This window comes from Primulina eburnea, chromosome 18 (assembly GCF_022965805.1).
Source record: "Primulina eburnea isolate SZY01 chromosome 18, ASM2296580v1, whole genome shotgun sequence".
NCBI classification, from domain to species: domain Eukaryota; kingdom Viridiplantae; phylum Streptophyta; class Magnoliopsida; order Lamiales; family Gesneriaceae; genus Primulina; species Primulina eburnea.
Genome location: NC_133118.1, coordinates 32,450,383 through 32,476,591, shown reverse-complemented (window position 1 = coordinate 32,476,591; position 26,209 = coordinate 32,450,383). Strand labels below are relative to the sequence as shown.

Sequence of the window (26,209 nt, the reverse complement as noted above, 5' to 3'; positions counted from 1 at the left end):
TGTCGTGTTAGGCTAGTTGACTCTAGACTTCACTTAAATGCATGTGCATGAATTAGCAAAGATCTCATTCATATTATCCGCCGGTACCCAAGTCTTTGCAGCCTTTACGTCAAAGATCTTACGTTTAATTTCTTCACTGGATTTTTATGAATTGCAAGATTTTCCAGTTGCCCACATCGTAAAAAGAAAAGAAAAGAAAATTTATGTCACATAATAATATATTGTATGCTTTGGGATAGATAGGCAAATTCCAGCTAGATCTGAATGAAACACGACGTTGAGCCAAAGAATTAAAAGTGTATTGGATAAAATTATTTAAATTCGTTCAAAGCAAATCTTTAGCCAATGATTACATGTTAATCTTAAGCCACTTCGAGAACATTTCTTTCTATTCTAATAGCATTAAATCAGGTAGGTCATTGTATTTTTATGAAAATTGACATACGTGCCATAAAATAATCCAAGTACTTGAGAAAAAGTGAGAGGGCTACCAAAGTTAAGTCGGAGAATATGAAAACTAAAACTTGAATAATAACTACAATTTTTTCCTCGTCGATACGAAGTCAACTTAAAATCAATGCAACTCTATCAAAATTACGGGCACACTTGATTAATCATTATTTGGTGTGAAAGCTCGAACTCAAATTTCAGCAAAAGCAACTAAGGTCAACAATTTCTTTCACGTTGAATTTAATTTCGAAAATCTGGAAAAGAAACATGCTAAAACTCTCTCTTTCTGGGGTGGGTTCCTCGGGGGTTCCAGCAATAGCACCCCTGCTATACAACAGTAATAAACTATAAAATTACAATACTTTTAGTTGTTGCGTGAGAGGCTCCTTCTGTTGCCAAAGAACATGAAATATCAGGCAACGCCAACAGACGAACCCAAAGTTTGAATCTGCGAAAAGAATCAATTTCTTTCAACTTCGTGCGATTAATTGAAATTATCATTACTGGATGTAAACATCTTTGGAAAATATTAACTCTGTACCTTATTCACAAGTAAGTTTACTTGCTCTCTGTACATCTCTTTTACATCTGCAATATCGGCACGAAGCTCTTCCAACTTCACATAATATCCAGTTTTATGGGTTAGAACTGAACAGCTAATAAAAACCAGAGTATTTAACAAGCTCGAACTCTAGGCAGTTTTAGTCAGTATTGCACGGATCAAGGGCGTGCATGCTTTGAAGTTAATACCAAAGACCGGGGAAAAAGGAAAAAGTATACCCCATGCAGCTGTGTTCGGGGGTACTATTGGGAGGTAGGGACGGAACCCTGAAGAGAGGACACTGTTGTAAGCAAGGACAGTCACTCAACACCTCTCAATGAAGAAATTTCAGAAGTCATGTTCAATTATTCCTAAAATCTCGGTTCGACAAACAAAACTACATTAACTCACCTCCTCATATGACAATTTTAAAATTTCATGTTTAATAGTTCTCCCTTCACCCCAACAAAATTCTTGGGTCGAAGATCACCATCGAGAGATGTGAGGAAGGTAAGATATAACCACCACAGCATTGTTAAGCAGAAGGCTATTTCCTAGACTTTACCAAGTTAATTCTAATGCAGTAATGCCAACGTTTTAAAAATTTCGGCTATGGAGGAGAAAATGAACTACCTCTTCATCACGCTCCCCCATCAATTCCAGTGCTGCAGAGTGTCTTTGTCTTAGCGCTTCTAGTTCTGCTCGTATTCCAGGAAGAGTAGCTGCTTCTGCCTGTAATTTTTCACACTGCAACATGTACGGCAAATCAATAGGTAAATATGTACCATCATAGAAATTAGAAATGGAGGGCGTTAATATCATACTTGAATAGTTGTCACAGTTAAATTTCCAAAAGTAGCATATATATTTGTGAAATTGCAACATGCAAACCAAGTAGGTAGCATGAGGAAAAAAAGGGCAGATATCCTCTAGGTGTCCAGGGGATTGAGAAAGCCCACAAACCTACCTGTGCAGTCATTTTAACCAACTCCTCGGCAAGAGAGTCACGAATAGATTCCATAGATGCCTGAAGAGAATAAGAAACCATGATTATGGCACTTGTAACATCAACATGAGCAATGTTGGGATGCAAGAATCGTCTCCAAGGGTTACTCCATGAATTTGAGTAAATTAATTTCAAGGAGTCAGAAACTAACCAATCTAGACATATAAGACGCAAGCTCCCCCTCCTTTTGGCGTAGGGCAGCTTCAAAAGTACTTGATGTCACACTCTTCATATAATATGGACTCATGGTACCTTCTACAACACTTCTACGTTCAGCGAAATTCTCAGACGAGTCCAAAGTTGATTGCAGAAAATAGCTTTCTTCCATACTGCTCAAGCTGCTTGCACTTGAAATCTTACGAGACAAGTTTCCTGTTAAGGTAGATTATCATATGCAGCAAGAGGATAAACATGCGAATCGATAGAACACATGGGAGATGAAGAACCATTTTCAAATGCAGCTGATTTTTGTCTTGCTATGAGGATTTGATCGGGTACAACAGAAGATGGAAGGCGAGCAGCCCTTTCCTGTTCCAAACGAGTAGCCTTTTCTCTCTCCAGTTCCTGTGACATTATTAATGAACTTACTCAATAAACTAGGGCATTATTCATAGAACTATAACATGAAAAGATTAATCGCGTGAACAAACATTTGGCTGAAATGAATGGGAAAACAAAATCACGCACGCTACCTGTTGCAGAAACTCTTGATGCATCAATGCTTCATGCAAGTCATCCTTGTGTTTTCTCCTGAGTTCACTAATTTCTTCTTCAAGCTGTTTAACACGGCCTTCACGAGTGTCAGATTCCTCCTTTAAAGCAAGATATTCCTGCCTATTTTCAGCTGCCCTCTGTCTCTCCTTCTCAAGAGATCTCGTTAGCTGTGTCTGCTCAGCTCTCAGGCATGATAACTACAAAATATTCATGGCAGACACGATCACTAAAGTAAGACGTATATCAATAACAAATTTAAGTAAAATCATTAAAAACCTGAGCTTCAAGAACATTTATCCGTGAAAGAGTTTGTGTTAGACGTTCATTGATAGAAAGCTCTTTTTCCTCTGCTGCAGCAGCTTTGGCTTCTGCTTCCTGCGCAGTTAATAATCAAGATTTCATTAGATGTCTAAAATGCCAAATAAGAGAGAATAAGTTCCAATAGAAACCTGAAGCCGTGAGTTTAATGATCTTTCAACAGCAGCCCAAGCTTCAGCCCTTCTAGCAGCAGTTTCCTATAGTCACTAGTCAAAGCATAGCAGTGAAGTGTAACCAAACAAAAACCAAGAAATAACTCTATCGAACCTGAATAGCTTCGATCTGCCTTAAAAGAGGCCTAGTAGATTCAGGGACTTGTGTAATTAACTCCTCGCACCTTCGCTCACTTGCCTAGGAACAAACAATTTTATATATGACAACAAAAAATCAAAAACTTAATTTCAAAGAAAAGATATTGCATCGAAGTGAAAAGACTACTTGATATCGCTTTTGAAGATCCTCAATGTCGCTGCGAAGCATTTCTTCTCTAAAAACTGCCTGCAACAGGATGACAGATGCTTTCATAGAATTAAAATATGTAAATTAGAAATTTAATATATTCACAAAAATAACCTGCTGCTCTTTTCTGCTCAGAGTTTGCCTTAATTCTTCAAGTGTTTGAACTAGCATACTTTCACGGTCCTCGGCCTCTCTTAGACGACTCTCTAGTTCAGTTCTTGCTTCAGTGTTTGCACGCGCCTCTGCTAACGCTTCAGCTTCCTTTGCTGCGTTCAGTGCATCAGTGTAGTATTCCTTTTGAGTTGCAAGTTCAGCTTGGTGTTTCTCCACTGTTTCTTGAAGCAATTTTTCAGTTTCTGCCTTATCTCTTTTCATGCTGTCTACTTTGTTCTCTTCTACCTGAGTATAACTCAACATATCATCGTAAATTTCAAAGGCTAGCAAAAACAAAAGGCACAAAATCCCAAAAAAGAAACAGTAAAAGCAAAAGATCGTATAATTAGGTATCAACTTCCATGACTGATGAAAGAATGAGCATCATTATATTATGGAGAAGAGAAAAAGCATTTGAATATATAAATGACCACAGCCAAACACCATTAAAAATAGCTGTCAAAACCTAGAGAAAACATGCATCAAAGTCAAGCCTGGGTACTTCTACCACTATTCCTACTATAAAAATCGTGAACATCAATGCTAATTGCCAATGCAAGTAGAAAAGTAATCAGGTTCTACGCAGCAGGGTTTGCAGTTCCAATGGAAAATGTCAACATGATAGAGATCCAAGACCTGATTACCTTGGAGAGAGGATAAAAATGAACACGCAGCAGAATCATCTTAAAGAGTGCAAAATAAATGCAGAAGGGAAAATCGTGAAAGGAATGATATAGTACAGTCAAGAATCTGTGCTCGAATCAAACCAAATACAGGGGAAAAAGATCTACCTGCAGTTTCGTAAGCAATCCTTTCTTCTCTTCCTCAAGTTCTCTGATCTAGCTTCCAGGAAAGTAAAGATGAAGGTATAATAGAACAGACTCATGTTAAACATTTAACAACAATACCAGGCTCGAATATAAAATACTTTGGGAACACTTTTGCGTGCTATTATTTAAAAGAACTTGGACTGACATTTCTATGTACTTTATTTTGGGGTTGCCTAGGACTAAGAAGGGGAGGGATTCTATTTATGGATTACTTTATGGGCTAAACTTTGCACAATATTGTTGTAACCTACTACTTGTTATTCTCAAGCGAATGGACAAACTGAAGTTGTAAATAGAACTTTGGGAACATCATTATAGATGTGCATACCTGTGACCTTAACTTTCTAATTTGAGATTCCTGAGCAGCTTGCTTTTTTGAGAGCTCTTCACCTAGTGTCATCATAGCATGGGGAAAATTCAAAATAGTATCACTTTTCAGCCTAAAATTTAAGGATCCATACAAGTCAAGAGGACAAACATGAAATATAAGTTTTCTACAGGAAATCTTCCTAGTAAATTTTGAATTTTGTTTCATGCCAAGACCATATAATGGCAAAACAAATCAACTGTTCAAAGTTATTATCAGAACCAATTCATCAGTAAAGAACATAGCCAATAAGTATGCCTTAAGGTTGCGTTGGCAATCCATCCTTTACCACTGTCATTTTTTTACTACTTTTAGTTTATATGTCCGCGTTTCCTACTTGTAAATGTGAATTACAGCATTTTAAGCCACTGGCTAATGCCTAATCACTGACTAGTGCCATGAGTCTATACAGGAACCTGAATCCCCGCAGACACATCCTAGCTACCCCTGTGCTGCTTTCTACTCGAGTGAATGTACATTAGTGGAAGATCCATGACTGCAGCAAAGACGACACGCATTTAAAAGAGGAATCTGTAATGATATCCAGTATATTTACAAGAGAATATCGGTTCAGGTCAGGCCTCGGTTCCAATTTGTTAAAATGGATCTAAACCGTTTGAAGTAGTTCACATCCTACCCATGCTGACGACAAAGAAGGTCTAACCTGGTTACTCACAATTTTTTCAAACCATCCTGCCTAAATGAAGGTTTTGTTTTTAACAAATTAGAAAGGTAGTATGACAATACTGAAACAATAACCAACCATCATAAACATCAAACTAATGACCTCAAACTTCTCAGTCAGTTTTTTCACGTCAAACAACTTTTGGGTTGCTTAAAAAAAACTTATTGTTTTGGATGAATGTGATGTGAGACATGAAGAGATGGGCCACATTGATCCAGAAAGGCCCATGGACTTGTTCTTTCTTCTGGTATATACTGGTGTGATAGAGGGACTTTCTGAATGTGGCCCATGTCTTCATGTCTCGCATCAGGATGGTTAATGAAGAAAGACTTATTTGGCTAAAAAATCAATTCAAATATATCACCCTAATATACAAAATCGAGTAACTTGAATTGGACAAATGTAGGTTAACTATAGCATGACTGCAGGTTTATTTTTTGGATAAGAACTGTGTTGTGCTTGTCCACCTTCGGCCATCACTTGGCTGATTATTTCATCCTTTTCCTTCAAAAGAGCAGCAGCATCACTTTTTTTACTCTGTTCTCTTCGCAGTGTATCCCTCTCCTTAGTAAGAGCATACACCTGAATATACATGTGAACCACTCGAATTAATCACATCAACCTGAATAAGTCGGCCAAATAAAGACACTGTTGAAGTCAAGAACTCAATAAATCAGCCAAAATTCAGTACGCTGGTCGCTGTTCAAGAAGAGATTTTATTATCCCTTTACGATATCAGTCTTTTAAACTAAAACAGAAATCGATAAAAAAATGTGTATGCCTACTCATCAGGATTCTACATTTAAATTGATTTTTGAAAAAAACTACGCTTCTACTATTACCAGAATGGGTGGTTAGAGTTAAAAACGGATAACATGCCCTCATTAAAGCAAATTGATGAAAAGCGCATTCAAGATCAGACCAATTATTTCGAGCTGTTTGCCAAATCAATAAGAAGGCAATATACACTGCCCAAATGCCTAAAATCAAGGCATGTACCTGTGGCTTTTCATTTTTCAATCACCATTTAGAACACACAGGATATCATCAATGCACGAAAAAACAGACAAGTTGGGAAAACAAAAAAATAATTAAATCACAAGCACATAGAAAAGTTCCACGGAAGCACTTCGAGTTGCTTGACAAGTAGAAGGGACATGCATGTGTTAATGTTACAACTCGAGTAAGTTTGATAAAATAATGCATAAAAGTACTTCGAAGCTATATATATATATATATTTCAATGAAGTCGATGATGCAGCTACTGGAAGGAACTTCCAAGGTTATACAATTCATGCTTGAATTTTTAACAAGAAATTGCACCTGCAGAGTGTACCTTTCTCTCAAGTGCTGCCACCCTCTGATGATATTCCTCCCGTAGAGACTCAATTTCGGCTTCATTTGTCTTTCTCTGAAAATGAATCCTCCAGTTAATAATTTTTATACAAACAAGTATATATGTTTATGAATAAAAATGGATCAGAGCGCATTTGGGTCCTGGCATATCATCTGTCTCTATAGATGCACAAACAAAAGATCGAGATATAAGCTTATCCATTCCAGCATCCTGTTAATCATTCGTGGTAATGCCAATTTTCATAGTAAAAATTTTGGATGCTCTCCTAAAGAAGAATTCAATTGTTTCATCCACGTTAATTTTATTTTACAGAAGTGGATTTTAAAATTTCCATGTCAACCAACCCTCTTTCTTCGTGAACCAATTTATTCTCATTCAAATTTGGGTTAAACCATTTCTCAATTTGCAAAAAATAAAACTCCTTAGCTGGTATAAAACTCAAATATTGTTCCTTTTCAACAGAGAGTAACAGATGAGAACAAAATTCGAAGTTCAAACAAATGATTGAATCTTTAAATTACTGTTCAACCAACAACTTCACAAGTTCCACTATGTCACTGTCATCAGATCAGACTATAATCTAAATGAAAAAGGACAACAAAAAAGGTAAAAGAATATAGCATGAACCCACCCTAAAATCATCAACCAAAGCTTTTAGCTGCTCATTTTCATTCATCAACTTTGCAATTTCATCAGCCTTTGCCTGGAAGGAAGCAGCAAAAAAACAATCAGATTCGCATTCCCTTCAGTGTTATAGAAAATAAAAGTTCTCATAAGCACGACTCTTAACAAGGAAACTTATCGTAAATTACTGTTTCTCCTTATATAATTTATCGTGTATAGATAAAAGGTTCAATTAAACAATGAACAGCAATTGACGACTGTATGCCACATGATTGCTATCAAAGGAACGTGATGAAAATATAAAAAACATAGTAAAACAACAGAGAAAACTAATCCTTCAATCTTCTCACAGTAACGGTACTAAATCCGTTTAACTAAGCACTTTTCCCGAGACAATCTGACTCACTCAGTAAAAACGAAATCTATGACAGCAAGTCTGTTATATTTTGATGCAACTTTTGAACAGACAGGCCCCACTATTTTCTACATGTTAAAAAATCTACTGGCAGAGAGACACAATGGCCGTACTCAAGTCCAAAGATAAAGCATCACCACTTAAAATACCTGAGCTTGTCTAGCAGCTCCTTGCAATGCAGTTTCCATCATTTTCATTTCCTTCTTCACTTTCTCCACTTCAGCTACAGAGTTAGTAACATCAGAAGAGTTGCTTCCAGCGCTCAAACGTTCATTTATGTCAGTATAATTCATTGAGTTCTGCTTTAACTCAATTGGCTTAGTGATAGGTTTAGCAATAGCCTCAAAGGCTGATTCTGATGCCTCGGCATTAGTATGCAGTAAAATGGCCGAGTTGTCTCCAGAATCATCTCCAGTTTTAACAGGAGAATCAGAAGCAGATGATTCTCTGCGTTCAATTAGGCCTTCAGGTGACATATCCTGAGCTTGAGCTGAAAAAACTTCAACGACATCTTCTTGTGCCTTCTGTTCGTCTACTCTCTCAGGCAATCGATTATTATCTTCCTTGTTAGGCACAGAACCAGTATGTTCAACTTGATCTATAGGACTTGTTGCTGCTGGTTGTTCCGACTCCAAAGAAGACGTTGACTCTTCTTCTGATCTCTCCTTCTCCTGAAATTTTTTTGAAGATTCTGTTTGTATATGCCCAAGATTTTGTTCTGAAGCTTCAACAAAAGTCATAGATGAAACCCCCTCTTCTTCATCTTGATCTTCATCAATGTTATCTTTTTGCTCCTCGCTCCTATATTTTATTTCCTCCACCGGTTCTGCAGCTACACCTGCTTTTTTAATTTCTTCATTTACTACTTCTGCAGAATCATTTGCAGAACCATCATCCTTAACTTCTTGATCCTTTAAGGGAGACGTATGCACTAAGGAATCAGGCTGTTCTATTGATGCAGCAGTGCTCCCCTCGCCTTTTTGCCCTATAAATCCCATGATGGGCTCAAATAATGCCTTCCGATCTGTCGTGGATGGCCATAATGCACCTGATGTTGTAAAGCAAAATTATTAGTAAATATTGTTTTCATCAGCACATATGCTCCATGGTGAACATAGAGATACAATTGCATATAATTACCTTCATGAGCTTTATAACTAGGAGAAATTTTCAAGAATCTACCTACATGTACATATAAATGGATACTAATCACAGACAGAAGTCATCATGCTCCTAAAAACCCCTTAATGCCTAGAAGGACCGACAATTATGATAAAGGTATTGACCAAGACGAGTGCCACTTAGGAAGTCACAACGTCCAAGTCGACACCCTGATTGGCGCAAGATTTTGTGATGAAGCAGAGGCAATGCAATAGAATTGGCATGAGCAAGAAGCAGTAAGCGCTCTCAAAGTTTGTTAGGATCCAAAAGCTATTGAATTTATTTAGGAAACTCATTTCTCTAACACTTTATATTGACTTCGTGTTACAAGCAAACATAATTTTGGGGTATGGACTGTGGATACATTTTAACAAGCATCTTATCTTATCTCCCCACACTCTGCATTACTTCCAAATTATGGAGCATTATTCAAGCTCTAAATTGCTTAGCCGATCCCCCATCACTTTAGGTTTCGTGACACCTTTACGGTGAATTAGTACGCGGTTAACTAACATCACACGAGTATTTAACTGAATGCAGAAGCCAGGCATGCTTAATTATTAGGCAATTCTCAAACTTTTCCACGAACATCAAAAGCACGTTGTAAATCACATCCAAAAATATCGAAGAATCCACATGCGACAAAAAGAAAACAACACGGTACCTTCACTGCCGCTACTGGTAGCATCTGATTTCTCCTCAAGCCCAAGGGCACTATCAAAATTCTTCTCGATATTTTTAACACTCTCACTCAGCTTATTCACCGCCCCTGCAAAATCCGGGAAATTCCCCAACGAAACTTTCCCGCTAAACCACGCCATTTTCACAATCACCCAGTTTGATCCAACGATAACCAATTATCACATACCCCGCACATGCAACAAAACCCTACCAGATTAATCAAAATCCATCATCAAAACCACTCGCGTGCTCAATTAAGCTCGTTTCTCGGAACAAAAGCTCAAAAACGAAATTTTGCAATTTTTTTAGATTTGTGAAACGATTAACTGTTTGATTGAGAGATGATAGAAGCTTTCAAACCTTGAAGATCCGTGATCTGCAATGGGGATAAATGGGATTGATCTGAGATACGATTTCGATTTGGATTTGCAGGGAAGAATGAACAATGGTGTATATATATGACCTGAATTGTTTGTTTAACTGAGAGTCTGGGTAACTAGAATGCCATTTTTTTATTATATATAATTTGGATTAAGACTTTTAATTGTGCAATTAATTAATTTAATAATTATTTTAAAAAACTTTTGCACATTAATTAAAAATTTATTATTTTCATCAAATTCAAATATTTGTAGTAAAAAACTGTAATTTTTTAAACATACTTACTATCGAAAATAATTTTAAAAGAAAATATTAGATTGTAATCGAATAAGTTTCTAGATATTATAATATAATGAAATTATTTTTCCAAATATAATCCTTTTATTTTATTATGAGTAAATTTTTGTGAGACGGTCTCGATTTACATATGCGAGACGAGTTTGTTCGATGAGAAGTGACAATTTTGATATAAAAAAGTATTACGTTTTCACATATAAGGTCGAGTTAGATGTCTGTTTCATTAAAATTGACCGTAAAAAAAAGTCTCAATGAAATTTTTTGTGTTTTGTTATTTGGATATATATTGCCAAAAATTGATGCATCAAATTGTCGGAAAAATTGCCAAAAATATAAAGTCCTGGATTAATATAGTAATTTTAAATATACATTTATCAATTTAAATACTTGCAATTCACTTTTTTTAAAATAAAAAAAAATTGATTTATTGATTCCATCACCGTTCATATTAATTGATTATTTATAATTTTATATCGTTTTGGTTCATTTTAGTAAATTCATTATATCAACATTGTATTCTAGGTAGCTGAAATTAACAAATTATAAATTTTTTCACAAATCCCCAGTTTTTTAAACCAAATTCCACACATTTTTATGTGATGAATTTTAGCACTATAATCTAGTTATATTTTATGTTTTTTTGTCATCCAATATTTTTATATGTTTTTATTTATTAATATTATTATTTAATGATGTTATAAAATAACCATTTTAATAATTAAGCATAAATATATTTTTTAAAATTTCAAAAAATATAAAAATTATTTTAAACTATTTCCACATATAATATTTATTTTTCTTATTTAAATAATTTTCTATCTCATTTATCAATTGTCAATAAAACAACTAAAATTCAATTTTTAAAATATAACAAACAAAAACACCGAATTACCATTTTGTCTGGTATGCGACAAAGTTGAAAGGGCTTGATTTATTTCTATGGGTTAGTATTAAACTACAGCCCATCGGGTTAGTAATACACTCTTGAGGCCCATTCTAAAGCCCTTTGTAGTATTTAACTTGTTAAAAAAAAATAGTTCGAAAAACAATTATTAAATAATATTTTATTTATTGCATATTCACATTTTACTTTGTAGATACAAAAGGGGAAATATCATTTAGCACATTTGAAAACCAAAAAAATTATATATAATTAATTTATTAATAATTTCAAATATGAACTATATTTCATTTAATATTTTTTTTGACAAACACTTGTGTGAGACGGTCTCACGGGTAATATTTTGTGAGAAAGATCTCTTATTTGGGTCATCCATGAAAAAATATTACTTTTTATGCTAAGAGTATTACTTTTTATTGTGAATATCGGTAAAGTTGACATGTCTCACAGATAAAGATTCGTGAGACCATTTCACAAGAGACGTACCCTATTTTTTTTACTGGTTAATAAATATTATAGTTGATTAAACCAATCCGTACGAACAACTTTAGCATTTATTCGTAAAAGTTAAATGAATGAAATGTACATATATAATCAAAATAATGGACCCCGTGGCCCTTTATATCATTTATTTCTTGACGTTATATGTCCCATGTAGTCCTTTTCACCTAACTTAATTGCTTTTTTGCAATTTCCAACAAGTCGACAAGATTTTTTATTTTTATTTTTTACTTGATTCTATTTCCATTTATTCTTTTCTTATATAATAATAAATTTAATTGTATGAATATATTTAATAATTGAAGTGGTGACACCGCCTTTCAATACATCTTGGTTTTGTTGGGATAAAATAATAAATAAGGTATGATAAATTTAAAGACATGTATAACAAAATGATAACGAACTTAAATTATTATTGAAATCAAATCAAATGTTAAATGAAACAATGATAAAAAAAATTAGAGAGCATATATATTATGTGAGACGGTCTTACGAAATTCAAAATTATCTATGTAAGACGAATTGACATAATATATATTTAGATGAAAAATAATATTTTTGATATAAAAATTGTATATTTTTTTATTAATCGAATGGAGTTGATATCTAGAGATTTTTTTTTATTTTTTATTTGTAATAAAGATGCCTGGTGGATAAGAATGACACCATTTCTCTTTAAAATGTGACAGGCAAGGGTTCCCACATAATAAATTTCAGACCCCCTTATTCAATAAATGCATAAATGTATGTATCATTATTATAATTCAGAATATATATATATATATATATATATATATATATATATATATAATAGGTCTTGTGAGACGACTTCACGAATCTTTATCTGTGAGACAGGTCAACCCTACTAATATTTACAATAAAAAATAATAATCTTAGCATAAAAACTAATAGTTTTCCATGGATGACCCAAATATGAGATTCGTCTCACAAAATACGAAATGTGAGACCGTCTCACACAAGTTTTTTTCATATATATAATACATCTCAGGCATCTATTTTCATTAGATTAATCAACTCGATATATATTTAAACTGAAACGAAAAATTTTTAGAATAAAAATATAATATTTTTTCATGAATCGAATTATGTCGAAAATTTATATTACGAGATTAAGTTGTAAAACTATTTCAAACGAGTGTTGTGATATTGTCCAAGTTGACAGTGCTGTTATGGTTGCCTCTCCTCCAGAGCGATACCGCCGTACATCCCATCCCTCCTCCACCACACACACACACAGCGGTCCTCTGCCTACGAAAGTCGTGCTGATCAATTTGCATGGAAACAACAAAGCTTGACAACTCATTCTTCACCAGTTTTGTACGTACAGTGGCCCCCACCAATTATATATCTCCATTAATTATTCCAAAATTTCTATTTTATTTTATTATTTTTATATAATACATTGATAGATAATTGCTGGATGAGTATTTTTGTATTAAATTCCAACATTAAATATCCATACATAATCTATCCATTAAAGGAGAAACATTCTTGAGATCCACGGACTGGATTTGCTTATCACACATAAAAATATCAAAACCTTGTTTCTTATCGCGAAAATGGATATCTCTGATCTAAAGCGAGTTTAACCGCTTTGTCGATCGAGTTTGAAACGAGCACCTGCAGACGAAGGGTAGAATGAGCCTTCAAACATTCGGAACAAGGGAACGATATTGATTTGGTTTGTTGATTGGAGCCAATATATTATCTATTCAATGTTGTTATTTTTTTAACTTATTTCATTGGATGTGGACCTTTTATTAAATAGAAGCAATTATCCCCTTGAAAACTTATATATTTGGTCTATTAATTTGTATTGTTTTTAAAATTTTAGTCATTAATCCGATCAGACACTCTAATAATGTCTGTCGTCGTGTCATCATTTTTCGATAATACACCATCATTTTTCTGGTTTCATGTTAGTACTCCAATGTGAAACGACTAAAATAAAAAATTTTCAATTTATTGGATCGATAACATGACTATGTCATATGACAAAAAATATAATTTCCCCTTATCCACTCCAATTGAATTTCTTGGTATCAAAATTGTAAAATGAAAATTTATCGAGCTTTTAAATGTGAGAATTTATTTTCATATGTTTTAAAGACATAAAATCCCTTTAAAAAATAAATAAGCTAATATATCATCGATCTATTTTTCGTTGCTGAAGCACAAATGCAATAATTGCGTACCTGAAATTTGAAAGGATGTATTTTTAAATTAATGTAGAGTGGAAAAAAGAACAACTTACTATTGAGAAAGATGTGGTGACGTATTTTTTTATTTTTTTTGGACAAAAAGGAAAATGCACGTTTTTGTTGCATGTTTTGAAAAATGTTATCTATGTAATAATGTCCACATATTGAGCGATCCTTTGAACTTTCAAATCTTATCTTCTTTTGTTTTTATATCATTAATTTTAAAGACAGCCCACCACATCTGTCACGGCATGCATACACATTGTAGTACCATACACAAAAAGGTATTTTAATATAATTTATTAACTCATCAGACCGATACAGATCAACTCGGAAAAAAATCAGATTTAGATTTGAATTTTTCAAGTTCGAATCGGATCGGATTGGACCGATAGTTGATCCGAAAAAAATGATCGGGTAGGGTTGGGTTTGGGTTGACTCGAAAATTTTAAATTTTTTTTAAAATATATAATTAATAAATATTGTCCATATTTTTATGTATTGTATGTCTGAAAAAATATTTATGTATATTTATATCATAAATTTTCATAATTTAATATTTATTTTGAACATTTTTTTTTATGTTTTAACAATTTTTTATTTGATTTAGTAAATATAATTTATTTTTCTGCAATTAGATTTTCAAATTCAGATAATATATACGAGGAAGATGAGTGGGTCTCATGTGAGATCGTCCCACGGATCGTAATCTGTGAGACGGGTCAATTCTACCCATATTCATAATTTTGTTATTATATGTTTAAATTACTATTTTTTGAATTATTTTAATTTTATTTAAAAAAAATTCAAAATCGGGTTGATCGGGTTGATTCGAGCTTGAGTTCGGATTAAGAGTTTTTGGGTTGGGTTCGGGGTGAGCAATTTTTGAATAGTACTAATGTTCAACCCGATCCAACCCACTCAAATTGACATCATTAACTTATTATTATTATTATAAATCAACAAACGCTCAATCATATATATATTTTTATAAATACAAAAATGTAAAAAAAATTCTTATTTTTTATATCATTTTCTCCATATGAAATAATAATCCAGATTTAGTGACATAAAGAACTAATTTTCAAAATTATTGAAATAAATTTATTTCATTATTAAGTAAGAGTCGATAATAATAATTTGATATTAATACAAATAATAAATAAATAAATTACACGTATTAATAATAATATGAACTAGTTGAAATAATAATATTTATGACAAAATAATAAATTAATGGTGATAATAAGTACAATAATGAGTGATAAGAAATAAATCAATATTAAAAATATTAATCATAAAAAAAATTAATAATAGGAAATGATAATAAATAAGTTATGATGAAAGATGAGAATTTCTCTACATTCAACCCGGACTCTATTATATTCGTACGATTTCTTATCTATATATACTTATAATTTTATTGGTCTTTTTTTATTAATTTGTAGTAAGACAAAATTTTATTTTTGGTTGTGATATATATATATATATATATATATATATATATATATATATATTTAATGGATCAGAGAAAATAATGATATAATTCGTTGGGTACTTGGGTAATCAAATTGGTTGAATATAATTATTTCATCAATTTATCATAAAATATTATGGGGGTGAAACTAATATATTTATTATTGTTACATCTGGAATTTAAAGTATGTTCAAATATCTTTATTTTCACTAAAATTACATTATAATATTTATCATTTATTTTGAATATTCATTGTAAATTATACCTACAATTTACAATGTGATATTAAATATAGGTTTATATAGTTTGTTATCGATTAATAATAATATTATTAATTTCTATTATTCATATTATTATTATTAATATAATGTTAATTACCTTTAATATTATTTATGTTTTATTAATTATGATTATTTTAAATTTAATTTAGTAGCTTAATTTACAAGAATTGATGTGAGGAAAACTTCAAATTGAAGCGATCAATTTAATACTCTTTCAAATCCCCAAATCATATCAATAGTTTAATTTCAAACGTCAATTATAATTTTTTCCACTTTACTTTTCTTAAATAATATATATATATACCAATTTAACAGATATATCATATTAATCTTGTCATGTACATTAATTTTTGTTGATTTAAATATAATTTTATTTGTAAATTTTTTTCTATGAAAACTTAATTACGATGGACTAATTTATTTTATAGAAATTATATTGAAAACAATCTGTTGATATGAGGGCAAATTTCATTACACATTAGCCTGTGGGGTTTTACGTGTATATATATATTTTGGGTTTCCACGTGGCTGAATTTTATTTGGCCCATATATTTAAGGATACAACGTAAGTAATATATATTTATTATTAAATAAAAAAGTATATACATTTTTTTCATTGGCCCACAAAACAAATTGATAGAACCTTATTCTCAACATAGTTTATTTATTTTCATTTTCCTTTTCTTTTCTTTTTTTTTTTGTACAAAAAATCTCGTATTGTTAGAAACAAAAAAGAAATTAAATGGGGAAATGAAATTATAGGAAGGATGAAAATATTAGAAAAAATGTTGTGAAAAATTGATTGGATAAAATGGAAGTAGCTCGACATGCCTGGCATCGTAATACATTGTAATTAAAAAAATCAAGTACTGATATTGAAAACTTACCCTTTTTTATTTATAAATATCCGCACATATGATTGAGGAAGTTGAATTTTGATCGACGGCATGTGATCGTGGAAGATGTGAACAAAAACGGAGATAATCATAGGAATGATACACACAACTCATCATCAATAAATCAAATACAAAATTATCTGCAAATTTAGTTCTAGTTTAACAATTACATTGTTCAAATTTTAGTTGTTTTTATCTTTTAATTAAAGTTTTAAACTCATATTTTTTGTAAAAAAATATGAGTTTAATTACGTTCGACATGACATAATCAATTTAACGTAATTCGGGATTCACGTCATTTGCTAACGATCGATTTAATAGGATCTAAAACTGAATAATTTGTAAGGGCATCTCTACCCCAAGCAGCAAAATAGCGTTTCGGCTTCTCCGATGGGAGCTGCGCTATTCTTCTCTGCGCAGAGTGTTTTCTTATTTTTTTTAAATTTTTTTTGTTTTTTTAATTATAAATATTTATATTAAAGATTATAAATATTTTTTATATTATAATATTATTATTATATTAATTTAATAGTTAGATAATATCTATTAAATATAAAATTATAATAATAAAAATATTTAATTATTTAAATTTACAAATATATTTTACAATAATTTTATATTTAAACATCTAACACACAAATTTATTGAATAATATTTAAACATTCAAGTACACAGTTAAAATAAAAATATGAATTCGAATTCAGATAATTTATATTCAAATACAATAAAGGATAAACAAACTAAATCATCAATAATTTGAAAAATCAGATCCGGATCCAGATCTCGATCCTCCAAAATCACCAAAAAAATATTATCACATTTATTAAAAATATAATATTAAATATATTCAATATAAAATGTAATTATAATTATATCACTAAATATAAAAAATATATATTTAATAACTTATAAAAAAATGAAATAAATAAAATAAAAAAGAATATTCCGAGGATATTCTTTTTTAGAGTAAGATTTGAAGCATATGGGTTGGAGATGAATATTGTATTTGGTGTAGAAACTGCACTATTTTAGAGAAGAATTGCTTTAAAATAGAGTTTTGGGTTGGAGATGGTCTAACTAACGATCGATTCGGGATTCACGTCATGTATTTTAGAAGTAACATTATTCATTTGACACGATTTCGTGCCTAACACGTTGACATTTTTTTTTATTTAAAAAAACACTTTTCTTTACTTTATTAAAATCTAAATTAATATGTTCCAAATGTTAGATGAAAAGGATGCCGATATTTCACAGGGTTGCTCGTGGGGAAGAATTCATGTTGCCAATGAACAAACCATTCTATCAATTATTGAATATTAAATCTAAAATAAACAAAATTAAATTAAAATTTTAAAAGTAGTTAAAAATCGACTCTTTTTATCAAATCAAAATAATGACAAGGAATCAAATCAACCTATACATACAATGATTAACATGTGGTGGCATCGTGGCCATGCAAATTAATCGACAAAAGCATCTCCGTTCGCTCCTCCAAATTTGGTTGAATTTCATTATCTAATTCATGGATAATTAGGATTTGGTTCAATTGGGACTAAAAGGCAATATATATCACCATTCTCAATAAATTTATACCTTTTCAATTAATGGGGATGAAACCTAAATAAACAAATACAAATTAAAATTTCATATATATATATATATATATGTGTGTGTGTGTTGGATGTAATAATTGTCCTTGTTTTGTAGAGCGATCGAACCATGATGTTTGAGCTGCTGTGCGATTTAAAAGATTTGAGTTGCACCATTATCACAAGCTGTAGCTTTTGGTAAAGCGGTAAACAATCGGACCTACAATTGATATCGGAGCCAATGTCATGGATTCGATTCCCATTGATTGTAAGGAGTGCAATTATTGGGAGGAGATTGTTCGCGACAATAATTATTCTTGTTTGGTAGAGCGATCGAACCAGGATACTTGAGTTGTTGTGCGGTTTAAAAGATTTGAGTTGCACAATTACCACTAGCTATAGCTTTTAGTAAAGCGGTAAGCGCTCAGTCCTACAGTGTGTGGGTGTGTGTATCTGTGTGCGTGTGTGACAAAAGTTGGATCTAATTAACAATTTAATCCTTAATAAATTAATATTCACATTTTCATAAGATTTAATCCTTAATAAATTAATATTCACATTTTCATAAGATTGATTATTTCAGTTATTAATATTCACATTTTCATAAGATTGATTATTTCCAATATCAAAATATATATATATATATATATATATATATTGCATCTGTTATTATTAATTTCAATTTAATCATATAATACTAAACAATCAATACGAAATAATTTTCAATTTAAAAGAGATGTTCGATTTAAAAAGCAAGTTTTGATTATATATATATGTATATATAATTTTGATAGTATGTGCATGTGTTGACGAACACCACAAGATGATAATGTAAACATCATATAAATATTAATTAATACATTCCACAAGCATGTTAACGAGGTATAATGCACATAATATCAAAACTATATATATATATATATATATATATATATATATATATATATATATATATATATATATATATAAAAGGCGATTTTGGGGTAACTTTTAGGATTTGGGAAAAATCAGTGTCTTCCTTTTGTTGCATACTCTTAATTAAAAGACCCCACTCCCAGTTGTCGTTTTGTTCAACACAACCAACAGTCTAATAATACAACCTTAAAAAGATACTAAAATAACAACCCATTCTAACACTAAAAACCTTCAGAAAATCAAAACAAAGACAGATCGTCATATTCCTTGTAATCAAGCATGTCGAATTCTCCAAACTTTCATCGTGCCAGAGATTTTCTCGCCACTCCACACCTCTCCCTCTCTCTCGTATGTGGTGTACTCTCCATTTTTCATTCTACTTGTTTTTTTTTTTTGCATGAATTGAAGCTGGTTTGCTTTTATTATATATGACCCTTTTTTCTTGTTTTTGTCTGGTTTGTGAGAAGGCTGGGATTTTCAGGGATGCTGGAGCGGCGGAGGAGGAGGAAGTGGGGGAGAGGGAGGAAAGGGGCGGAGGGCTGAGGGTGGAGATGAGCAGCGAGAATTCCGGCCCCGGGAACGATGATTTCGAAATGGCGGAAGGGGAGCAGCAGCAACAGAATATTGAAGATGATGAAGACGATGAAAGCAAAGAGAAGAAGAGGAAGAAATATCACAGGCACACTCCCAGCCAAATCAGAGAAATGGAAGCGTAAGGCTCTGTTCTTTTTCTTTTCTTTTTTTTTTCCTTTTTCCTACCAACACAGCCACCAGTCTTCGCATGATATGAACATACACTGTCAGCACACACACAAAAACAATTGGGAAAAAAAATGTATAATTATTTTACAAAGTTTGAAGTACAAGAATGGATTACCTTCTGAAATTAACCATTTTTTAGGAAAAGAAAATATCAAATTATTACAGGTTTTGGTTAAATTGTAGGCAAAAATCTAGACCCACCGACAAAATCTTATACTTTATCTTTTTCCCCTCAAAATAGTCGAATTTCGTTTAATGAATATCCTCTTATTAATTTCCCAGTCCCACAGGCTAACTCCTACAACAAAATGAATTTTAGTTAATTTTTTTTTAAAAAAAATTCAAGAGAGAAGTGTTAGATATTAACTAAAGTATGTTACATTATATTAGATAATAAAAAACGTTTCTATATATTTATGTATATTATATAATATTGTATGAGCACATTTTTCTTGTGTATTATATTAGCAAAGGTACATCTCCAATGAATTATTGAATCTCAACTTGTCCATTATCCAATGAATGAATACTTTTTAGGGTTTGACACACAAGTACCCGATATCCGATTCTTGAACGAGACGGTTTAATATAACCGGGTTAAACTTATTTGATATGCTTGAGAATATATTTTTTTCGATTTTTTTTTACTTCTAACTAAAAATTTAAGATGCAATTAGATAGAACAAATTCAAGAAAGTTTACTAATTAATATCAATGTATTATAAAGTCCGAGGAAACCAACTACCTAGGATATTGTTTTCCAACGGTTAAATGACGAGATTAGTTGCATGTAATATTTTGTAGTTTGTTCAAGGAATCGCCTCATCCAGATGAGAAGCAAAGGCTCCATCTAAGCAAGAACTTGGGTCTTCACCCCAGGCAAGTCAAGTTCTGGTTTCAAAACCGTAGAACTCAAATCAAGGTAATTCGTTATATCTTGTCTGCTCATAATTATTATTCATAAGTGTTTCATGGAACTGGTTGCCTAATTCAAATTATGGTAAAATACTCTAGTTCTAACAAATGACGGAGTAGCTTAGAGCCGACTCAAATAGACTTGAAATTATTTCGTTTGATAGTTCACTGACTTTATTTATCATATACACACCTGTTGAACAAACTCATGAGCTCGAACTTGGATTTGAGTATTGTTTGACATAGCTTGATGAATCGGGACTAGAAAGTTTATAATTCTTGCAGGCCATACAGGAACGACACGAAAGTTCTTTATTAAAGACAGAAATCGAAAAACTTCGACAAGAAACCAAGGCAATAAGAGAAGCCGTTAAAAAGTCATCTTGTCCTAACTGTGGATTCTCCAACTCCGGCAAGGATGCCATGACAGAAACAGTAGAAGAGCAAAAACTAAGAATTGAAAATGCTAAACTCAAAGCAGAGGTTTCAAATAAACTGATTGTTATCAAATCACAAATATAGGTTATGAAAAAAAATTTCCCTAAAGTTTTTGCAAACATGACTGTGGTATGTAGGTTGAAAGGCTTAGGACTATGATCGAGAAATACTATGGTGGGACATCTCCTAATAGCTCTTCGCATTCTTCAGAAAATGATCAAGGAAACAGAAGCTCATTGGAGTACTATAAGGGTATTTTTGGCTCTGAGAAATCAAGAATCGTGGATGCTGCAAATCAAGCGATGGACGAGTTACGAAAAATGGCTACTTATGGAGAACCACTGTGGGTTCGAAGCTATGAATCGGGGCGTGAGATGCTTAATTATGACGAGTACAGGAAACAGATTTGTGCCGAAAACTCCAGCAGCAAAATGCAGGCAAAAAAATCAGTAGAGGCATCAAGGGATTGTGGGGTTGTGTTTGTTGATCTGCCATGGCTGGTTCAGAGTTTTATGGATGCTGTAAGAATATTTATTTTGTACATTAGGTTTAATTGATATCCAAATTATATATTTTTCAAAGTCATCATTCGTTGGCAGAATCAGTGGAAAGAATTGTTTCCTAACTTGATCTCTAAGGCAGACACGGTGGATATTATCTGCCATGGAGGTGTTAACAAAGATGGTGCAGTTCACTTGGTAAGATGAATTATCATTTTGCTTGCATTTATTATGCCTTAATTGCTATCTCAGACCGAGCCCCAAATCCCACAAAATGCAACTTTAAAAGTTCGACTTCTAGAACAATTAGAAGTTTCACAGAACTTTCCTTTCCTTTCCTTTCCTTTCCTTTCATATTCAATATTTGATTACTATAGCAGATTTTTGCAGAGATCCAAATATTGACACCAATGGTGGCTACTAGAGAAATGTATTTCATTCGATACTGCAAACAGTTGAGCGCTCACCAGTGGGCTATTACAGACGTCTCAATAGACAAAGTTGAAGATAATACAGACACCTCTGTACTGAAATGCAGAAAATGCCCATCTGGCTGCATCATTGAGGATAATTTCAACGGCCACTGTAAGGTTGTACTTGAAATCTAAACTTTACAAATTCTTGTCTATAAATTAATGAATTTATCAGGTATTTTGATCCTCGGCTGCCAAAACTATATACATACAGAAAGATGTATCCTGACTAATTGAACATGTCGAGAAAAAAATTACCAACCTGTTTGATCTTCATTCTCAGGTGATTTGGGTAGAGCATTTGGAATGCCAGAAAAGCACAGTCAATTCTCTGTACCGTTCCATAGTTAACAGCGGCCAAGCCTTTGGTGCAAAGCATTGGATTTCAACGCTGCAACAACAATGTGAGCGATATGTGTTCTACATGGCCACAAACGTTCCCACAAAGGATTCAAGTGGTATTAATCCTTTAAACTTATGCACTTTTAATCATCTTCTCAAATATGTCAAATTGAGATTAAAAAGAGGTTTAACGAGACAGGTGTTACGACACTTGCTGGGAGAAAAAGCATGCTTAAATTGGCACAAAGAATGACGGCGAGTTATTGTAGAGCACTCAGCACATCTAGCTATAACTCATGGAACAAGATAGCTAGTAAAACAGGAGATGATATTCGGGTGGCTTCCAGGAAGAATGTTAATGATCCTGGAGAACCTAATGGGGTAATCTTATGTGCAGCTACTAGTGTGTGGTTACCTGTGGCTCACCATGTGTTATTCGACTACTTGAGAGACGAAAATCGGAGGAAAGAGGTATGTTAAACATGCTCTATCCTCATATACAACACACTACCTTGTTATGTTAATGGATAAAATCCTGTTCATAGACGTCAACATCATAATTTCTGTCAGGGAGCAATAATTGCTCCCTCTATCCTCCGGCGCTCCTATATTGTAATAACAATCGAAGTGTGCCACCTGGTCTGTTTGCAGAATTCAAAAGATTTGAGTTATATGGTGGACACTAGACACAACTTTTGATAACTTTTGATACTGCAGCAAACCCATTTCACCCATTTTCTTGCATGAAATTGCAGTGGGATATCATGTTCAATGGAAGCCAGGTACAATCAGTTGCAAACATAGCTAAAGGGCAGGCCCGAGGAAATGCTGTAACAGTCCTGGTAAGTTCTACCCTACCAAAACTAAGCAAATGTCACAAAAATCTTTAAACGTCGCAATTTCAAATTCTCAGTTCTTTTTAACCTGAATACAGGCAATGAAAGGTGATGAACACAACATGTGGGTACTTCAAGATAGCAACACAAATGCATACGAATCAACAGTAATTTACGCCCCTGTGGACATCAATGGCATGCAATCAGTTCTGACAGGATGTGACTCGAGCAACATAGCTATCTTACCTTCTGGTTTTTCAATTATTGCTGATGGGATTGAATCTAGGCCTTCGGTTATCACTTTTATGCCAGAGGAGAAGTGCACAGAAGGTGGATCGTTGCTAACAATTGCCTTTCAAATCATATTAAGAAACTCTCCCACAGTGAAACTTTCGGCAGAATCCGTAGAATCAGTTAACACCCTGATATCTCGCACAATGCAGAACATAAAAAGAAGTCTGCAGTGTGAAGATTAATAACATTATATAGGTTCAAAGACTTGATTTATGTTTTAAGCATTCTTTTTTTCCCTAAATTTTTTTAAAGTAGTAGGAAGATAGGTGAAGCATCGGTTTCTTTGCCATATTTTTATTGGGGGCAAAGAAAATGTAAAAATATCATTTTGATGACATTATTACATTTGTATTTGTTATGCAGCATGGCCATTGATTGAAATATATCGAGGGTAGTTTAAACTTGGAGAGTTTGATTATGAATCCAGTATAGGCTCAGCAAAGTATAAGCCTAAGATGCGTCCATTCACCAAATGCACATCTCCCTTTATGATCGATTAACATGAAACAGTACAAGGCTTAAAAGTTTCATAAGCAAAAAATAATCAGAGAGAAAATTATACTAAATCTCAATTATCTTAATCTCTTTCATGTCATGAGATCTTGCTGTAACTCATATGAAGTTACGAATGAAGTTGTAGAGCTATGGCCTCTGGCAACACCGAGTAAATTTGTCTGTATGAACCAAGGAACATCAAATATTTCGAATACTTCTTATGTTCAATCTCATGGTTGAGTCAGAGTCGAAAATAATAACACAGACTATCGAGCTAAGGCAGCTATCTTCCAAAAGGCATGCGTTCTCGAGCCAAGTCAGCTTGTGCTTATCTACTATTCAATATAGAAAACATGTACTGATGAATTTCAGTCAAGAACTCAAGATGCTTTGTAACAATCTAGTTTGTCCCAAATTCGACAAAAGATGATTTCAAAGATGTTTGAACTCGGGTTTTTGGCAAGTATATTCGAGTTCGAGCTGGCATTTTTGAACCTGAATAATATGGCATGCTCAGATTAAATTGTGTGCCACAGTCACATCCCACAACCATCCCCAAGCCAAGATTATCACTTTATGCAGTGAAATCACATACACTAATGAACAATAAACAGTAACCATATCTATGGCCATGAACCATATAAACAAAATTATCAATATCACAATTGACACGACAAATCAATTCAGAATACCAAAAAACAACACTTTTACTTTCTTCAACTCTCAGACTCTAATGGGATCCCCAGCTCCTGCGGCGCTTCGGCACCATCCTTGGGCCCAGACCGGCGGGGTGCAGGGACGGCCCAGAAAGTCTTGGTCTTGCTAATGGGGCGGCCTTTTTCTAGCTGGACAAAGTCCCCAACTTGGAACTGGTTCAATGGGTCATGGGCCTGGAATGTCTTCTTCTTCCTCACCCGGCGCTTGTACTTTGGGTGTGGGGCTAAACGTATAACCTCCACGGCCACCGTCTTATCATTGGTGTTGCACACGACTTTCCCTTGCATCGTCCTCATGGCTCTGATTACAGGCAGCACAGCGGGGGAAGTTTGAACGGAGGACGAAGAACTGTGTTTTCTGCCGAGGTGGGTGGTATTGGTGGCGGCGCCATGGAGGAACGGAGTGGCGAGGGCGAGGGATTTGATTTGGAGAACCGGTGGAGAGATCAGAGACATTTGTATCGAGGTGTTTTTCCGGATAAGACGATGATGCTAAGTAGTACTGCGGGTTCCAGTTGTAGTCGCATTGAGCAAGTGCGATTTTAAGGCTCCAGTTTGAAGCGTCTTTCTAAATTCAATTATGTTTATTTTTTTAAAACGAAGATTTTTAGAACATTTATAATTTTTTATGCAAATTCCTTTTCCGACAAATTTAATTTATGGATGAGTGTGAGATATCTACAATTAACAAAAATTTCCAACGAAGTTTAATGTAAACTTTTTAATAACCAATGGATTAAATCAAATAATGCTACTTCGAAGTACTAATTTTCGAAAACATCAGTGGCCGAGGGTAGGGGTGTTGCAGTGGTTGCAAATATGGTGACAAAAGTGTATAATTCGACTTGGATGATATCGGCAACACCACAGGCCAATGGGACTTGTATGGATCCGATGCACCTTCGCCATACAACTCCCTTCAGGTATCAATATATCACGACCAAAACCGCGAGCGAGAGTTTATACTAATGTAATTTTCGTAAATGCAGAGCAAATTCTTCGAGACATTTGCTGCTCCATTCACCAAGAGAGGCGTGTTGCTCAAGTTCTTGATACTGGGAGGTTGCTCTACACTTGCTTTTGTGAGCTCCCAAACGACCGGGGATGTTCTACCAATCGTTAAATGTCCTCAACTTCCTTCCAAACCCGAGCCCCATGGCCATGGTAGAATCTAAGTCCTAGCTTCGTATCTGTGTATATTTTTTTAACCTTTT

At 33.3% G+C, this 26,209-nt stretch overlaps 3 protein-coding genes and 1 pseudogene across 4 annotated transcripts in view; 2 read left to right on the top strand and 2 right to left on the bottom strand.

The window, feature by feature from the left end:
* LOC140820324 (homeobox-leucine zipper protein GLABRA 2-like) overlaps nucleotides 1-24,185 on the top strand; it is a 43,580-nt gene extending 19,395 nt beyond the window's left edge. Inside the window, exons 2-12 of the mRNA XM_073180670.1 lie at nucleotides 19,480-19,572; nucleotides 19,692-19,936; nucleotides 20,791-20,908; nucleotides 21,187-21,384; nucleotides 21,477-21,860; nucleotides 21,939-22,037; nucleotides 22,220-22,429; nucleotides 22,596-22,770; nucleotides 22,854-23,125; nucleotides 23,410-23,496; nucleotides 23,589-24,185. Coding sequence (XP_073036771.1) covers nucleotides 19,504-19,572; nucleotides 19,692-19,936; nucleotides 20,791-20,908; nucleotides 21,187-21,384; nucleotides 21,477-21,860; nucleotides 21,939-22,037; nucleotides 22,220-22,429; nucleotides 22,596-22,770; nucleotides 22,854-23,125; nucleotides 23,410-23,496; nucleotides 23,589-23,966 — 2,235 coding nt within the window. The 5' untranslated portion in view covers nucleotides 19,480-19,503 and the 3' untranslated portion in view covers nucleotides 23,967-24,185. The remainder of the gene's footprint in view (nucleotides 1-19,479; nucleotides 19,573-19,691; nucleotides 19,937-20,790; nucleotides 20,909-21,186; nucleotides 21,385-21,476; nucleotides 21,861-21,938; nucleotides 22,038-22,219; nucleotides 22,430-22,595; nucleotides 22,771-22,853; nucleotides 23,126-23,409; nucleotides 23,497-23,588) is intronic.
* LOC140819003 (golgin candidate 5-like) lies at nucleotides 635-10,249 on the bottom strand. Of its 2 annotated transcripts, none has more exons than XM_073178983.1 (19): nucleotides 9,745-10,249; nucleotides 8,069-8,973; nucleotides 7,512-7,583; nucleotides 6,860-6,934; nucleotides 5,991-6,105; nucleotides 4,800-4,861; nucleotides 4,433-4,480; nucleotides 3,603-3,887; nucleotides 3,468-3,527; nucleotides 3,297-3,380; nucleotides 3,161-3,226; nucleotides 2,988-3,086; nucleotides 2,690-2,908; nucleotides 2,444-2,561; nucleotides 2,149-2,369; nucleotides 1,959-2,018; nucleotides 1,625-1,738; nucleotides 992-1,066; nucleotides 635-898 (listed from the first exon to the last, which is right to left on the bottom strand). In XM_073178983.1, exons 1-19 carry the CDS (start codon nucleotides 9,899-9,901, stop codon nucleotides 863-865), a joined length of 2,871 nt encoding a protein of 956 aa, XP_073035084.1. In that variant the 5' UTR covers nucleotides 9,902-10,249; the 3' UTR covers nucleotides 635-862. The 2 variants fall into 2 exon arrangements, with proteins under 2 accessions (XP_073035084.1, XP_073035086.1); XM_073178985.1 differs by having other exon boundaries at nucleotides 8,069-8,967.
* A 708-nt stretch (nucleotides 24,186-24,893) lies between the features above and the next one.
* LOC140820325 (small ribosomal subunit protein uS17c) lies at nucleotides 24,894-25,505 on the bottom strand. The gene has a single exon (XM_073180671.1). The coding sequence runs from the start codon at nucleotides 25,449-25,451 to the stop codon at nucleotides 24,996-24,998; it is 456 nt and encodes a 151-aa protein (XP_073036772.1). The 5' UTR covers nucleotides 25,452-25,505; the 3' UTR covers nucleotides 24,894-24,995.
* Nucleotides 25,482-26,177, top strand: LOC140819284 (photosystem I reaction center subunit VI, chloroplastic-like; annotated as a pseudogene).
* The last annotated feature ends 32 nt before the right edge of the window (nucleotides 26,178-26,209 follow it).

Bases quoted from the DNA above. Each gene is read 5' to 3' on its own strand.
- LOC140820325 (XM_073180671.1), bottom strand. From the start codon at position 25,451: ATGTCTCTGATCTCTCCACCGGTTCTCCAAATCAAATCCCTCGCCCTC.
- LOC140819003 (XM_073178983.1), bottom strand. From the start codon at position 9,901: ATGGCGTGGTTTAGCGGGAAAGTTTCGTTGGGGAATTTCCCGGATTTT. The intron at 1,739-1,958 runs GTAGGTTTGTGG...TACATGTTGCAG, and splicing joins TGGTTAAAATGACTGCACAG to TGTGAAAAATTACAGGCAGA. The intron at 1,067-1,624 runs GTAGTTCATTTT...TATTATGTGAAG, and splicing joins TGGGGGAGCGTGATGAAGAG to TTGGAAGAGCTTCGTGCCGA.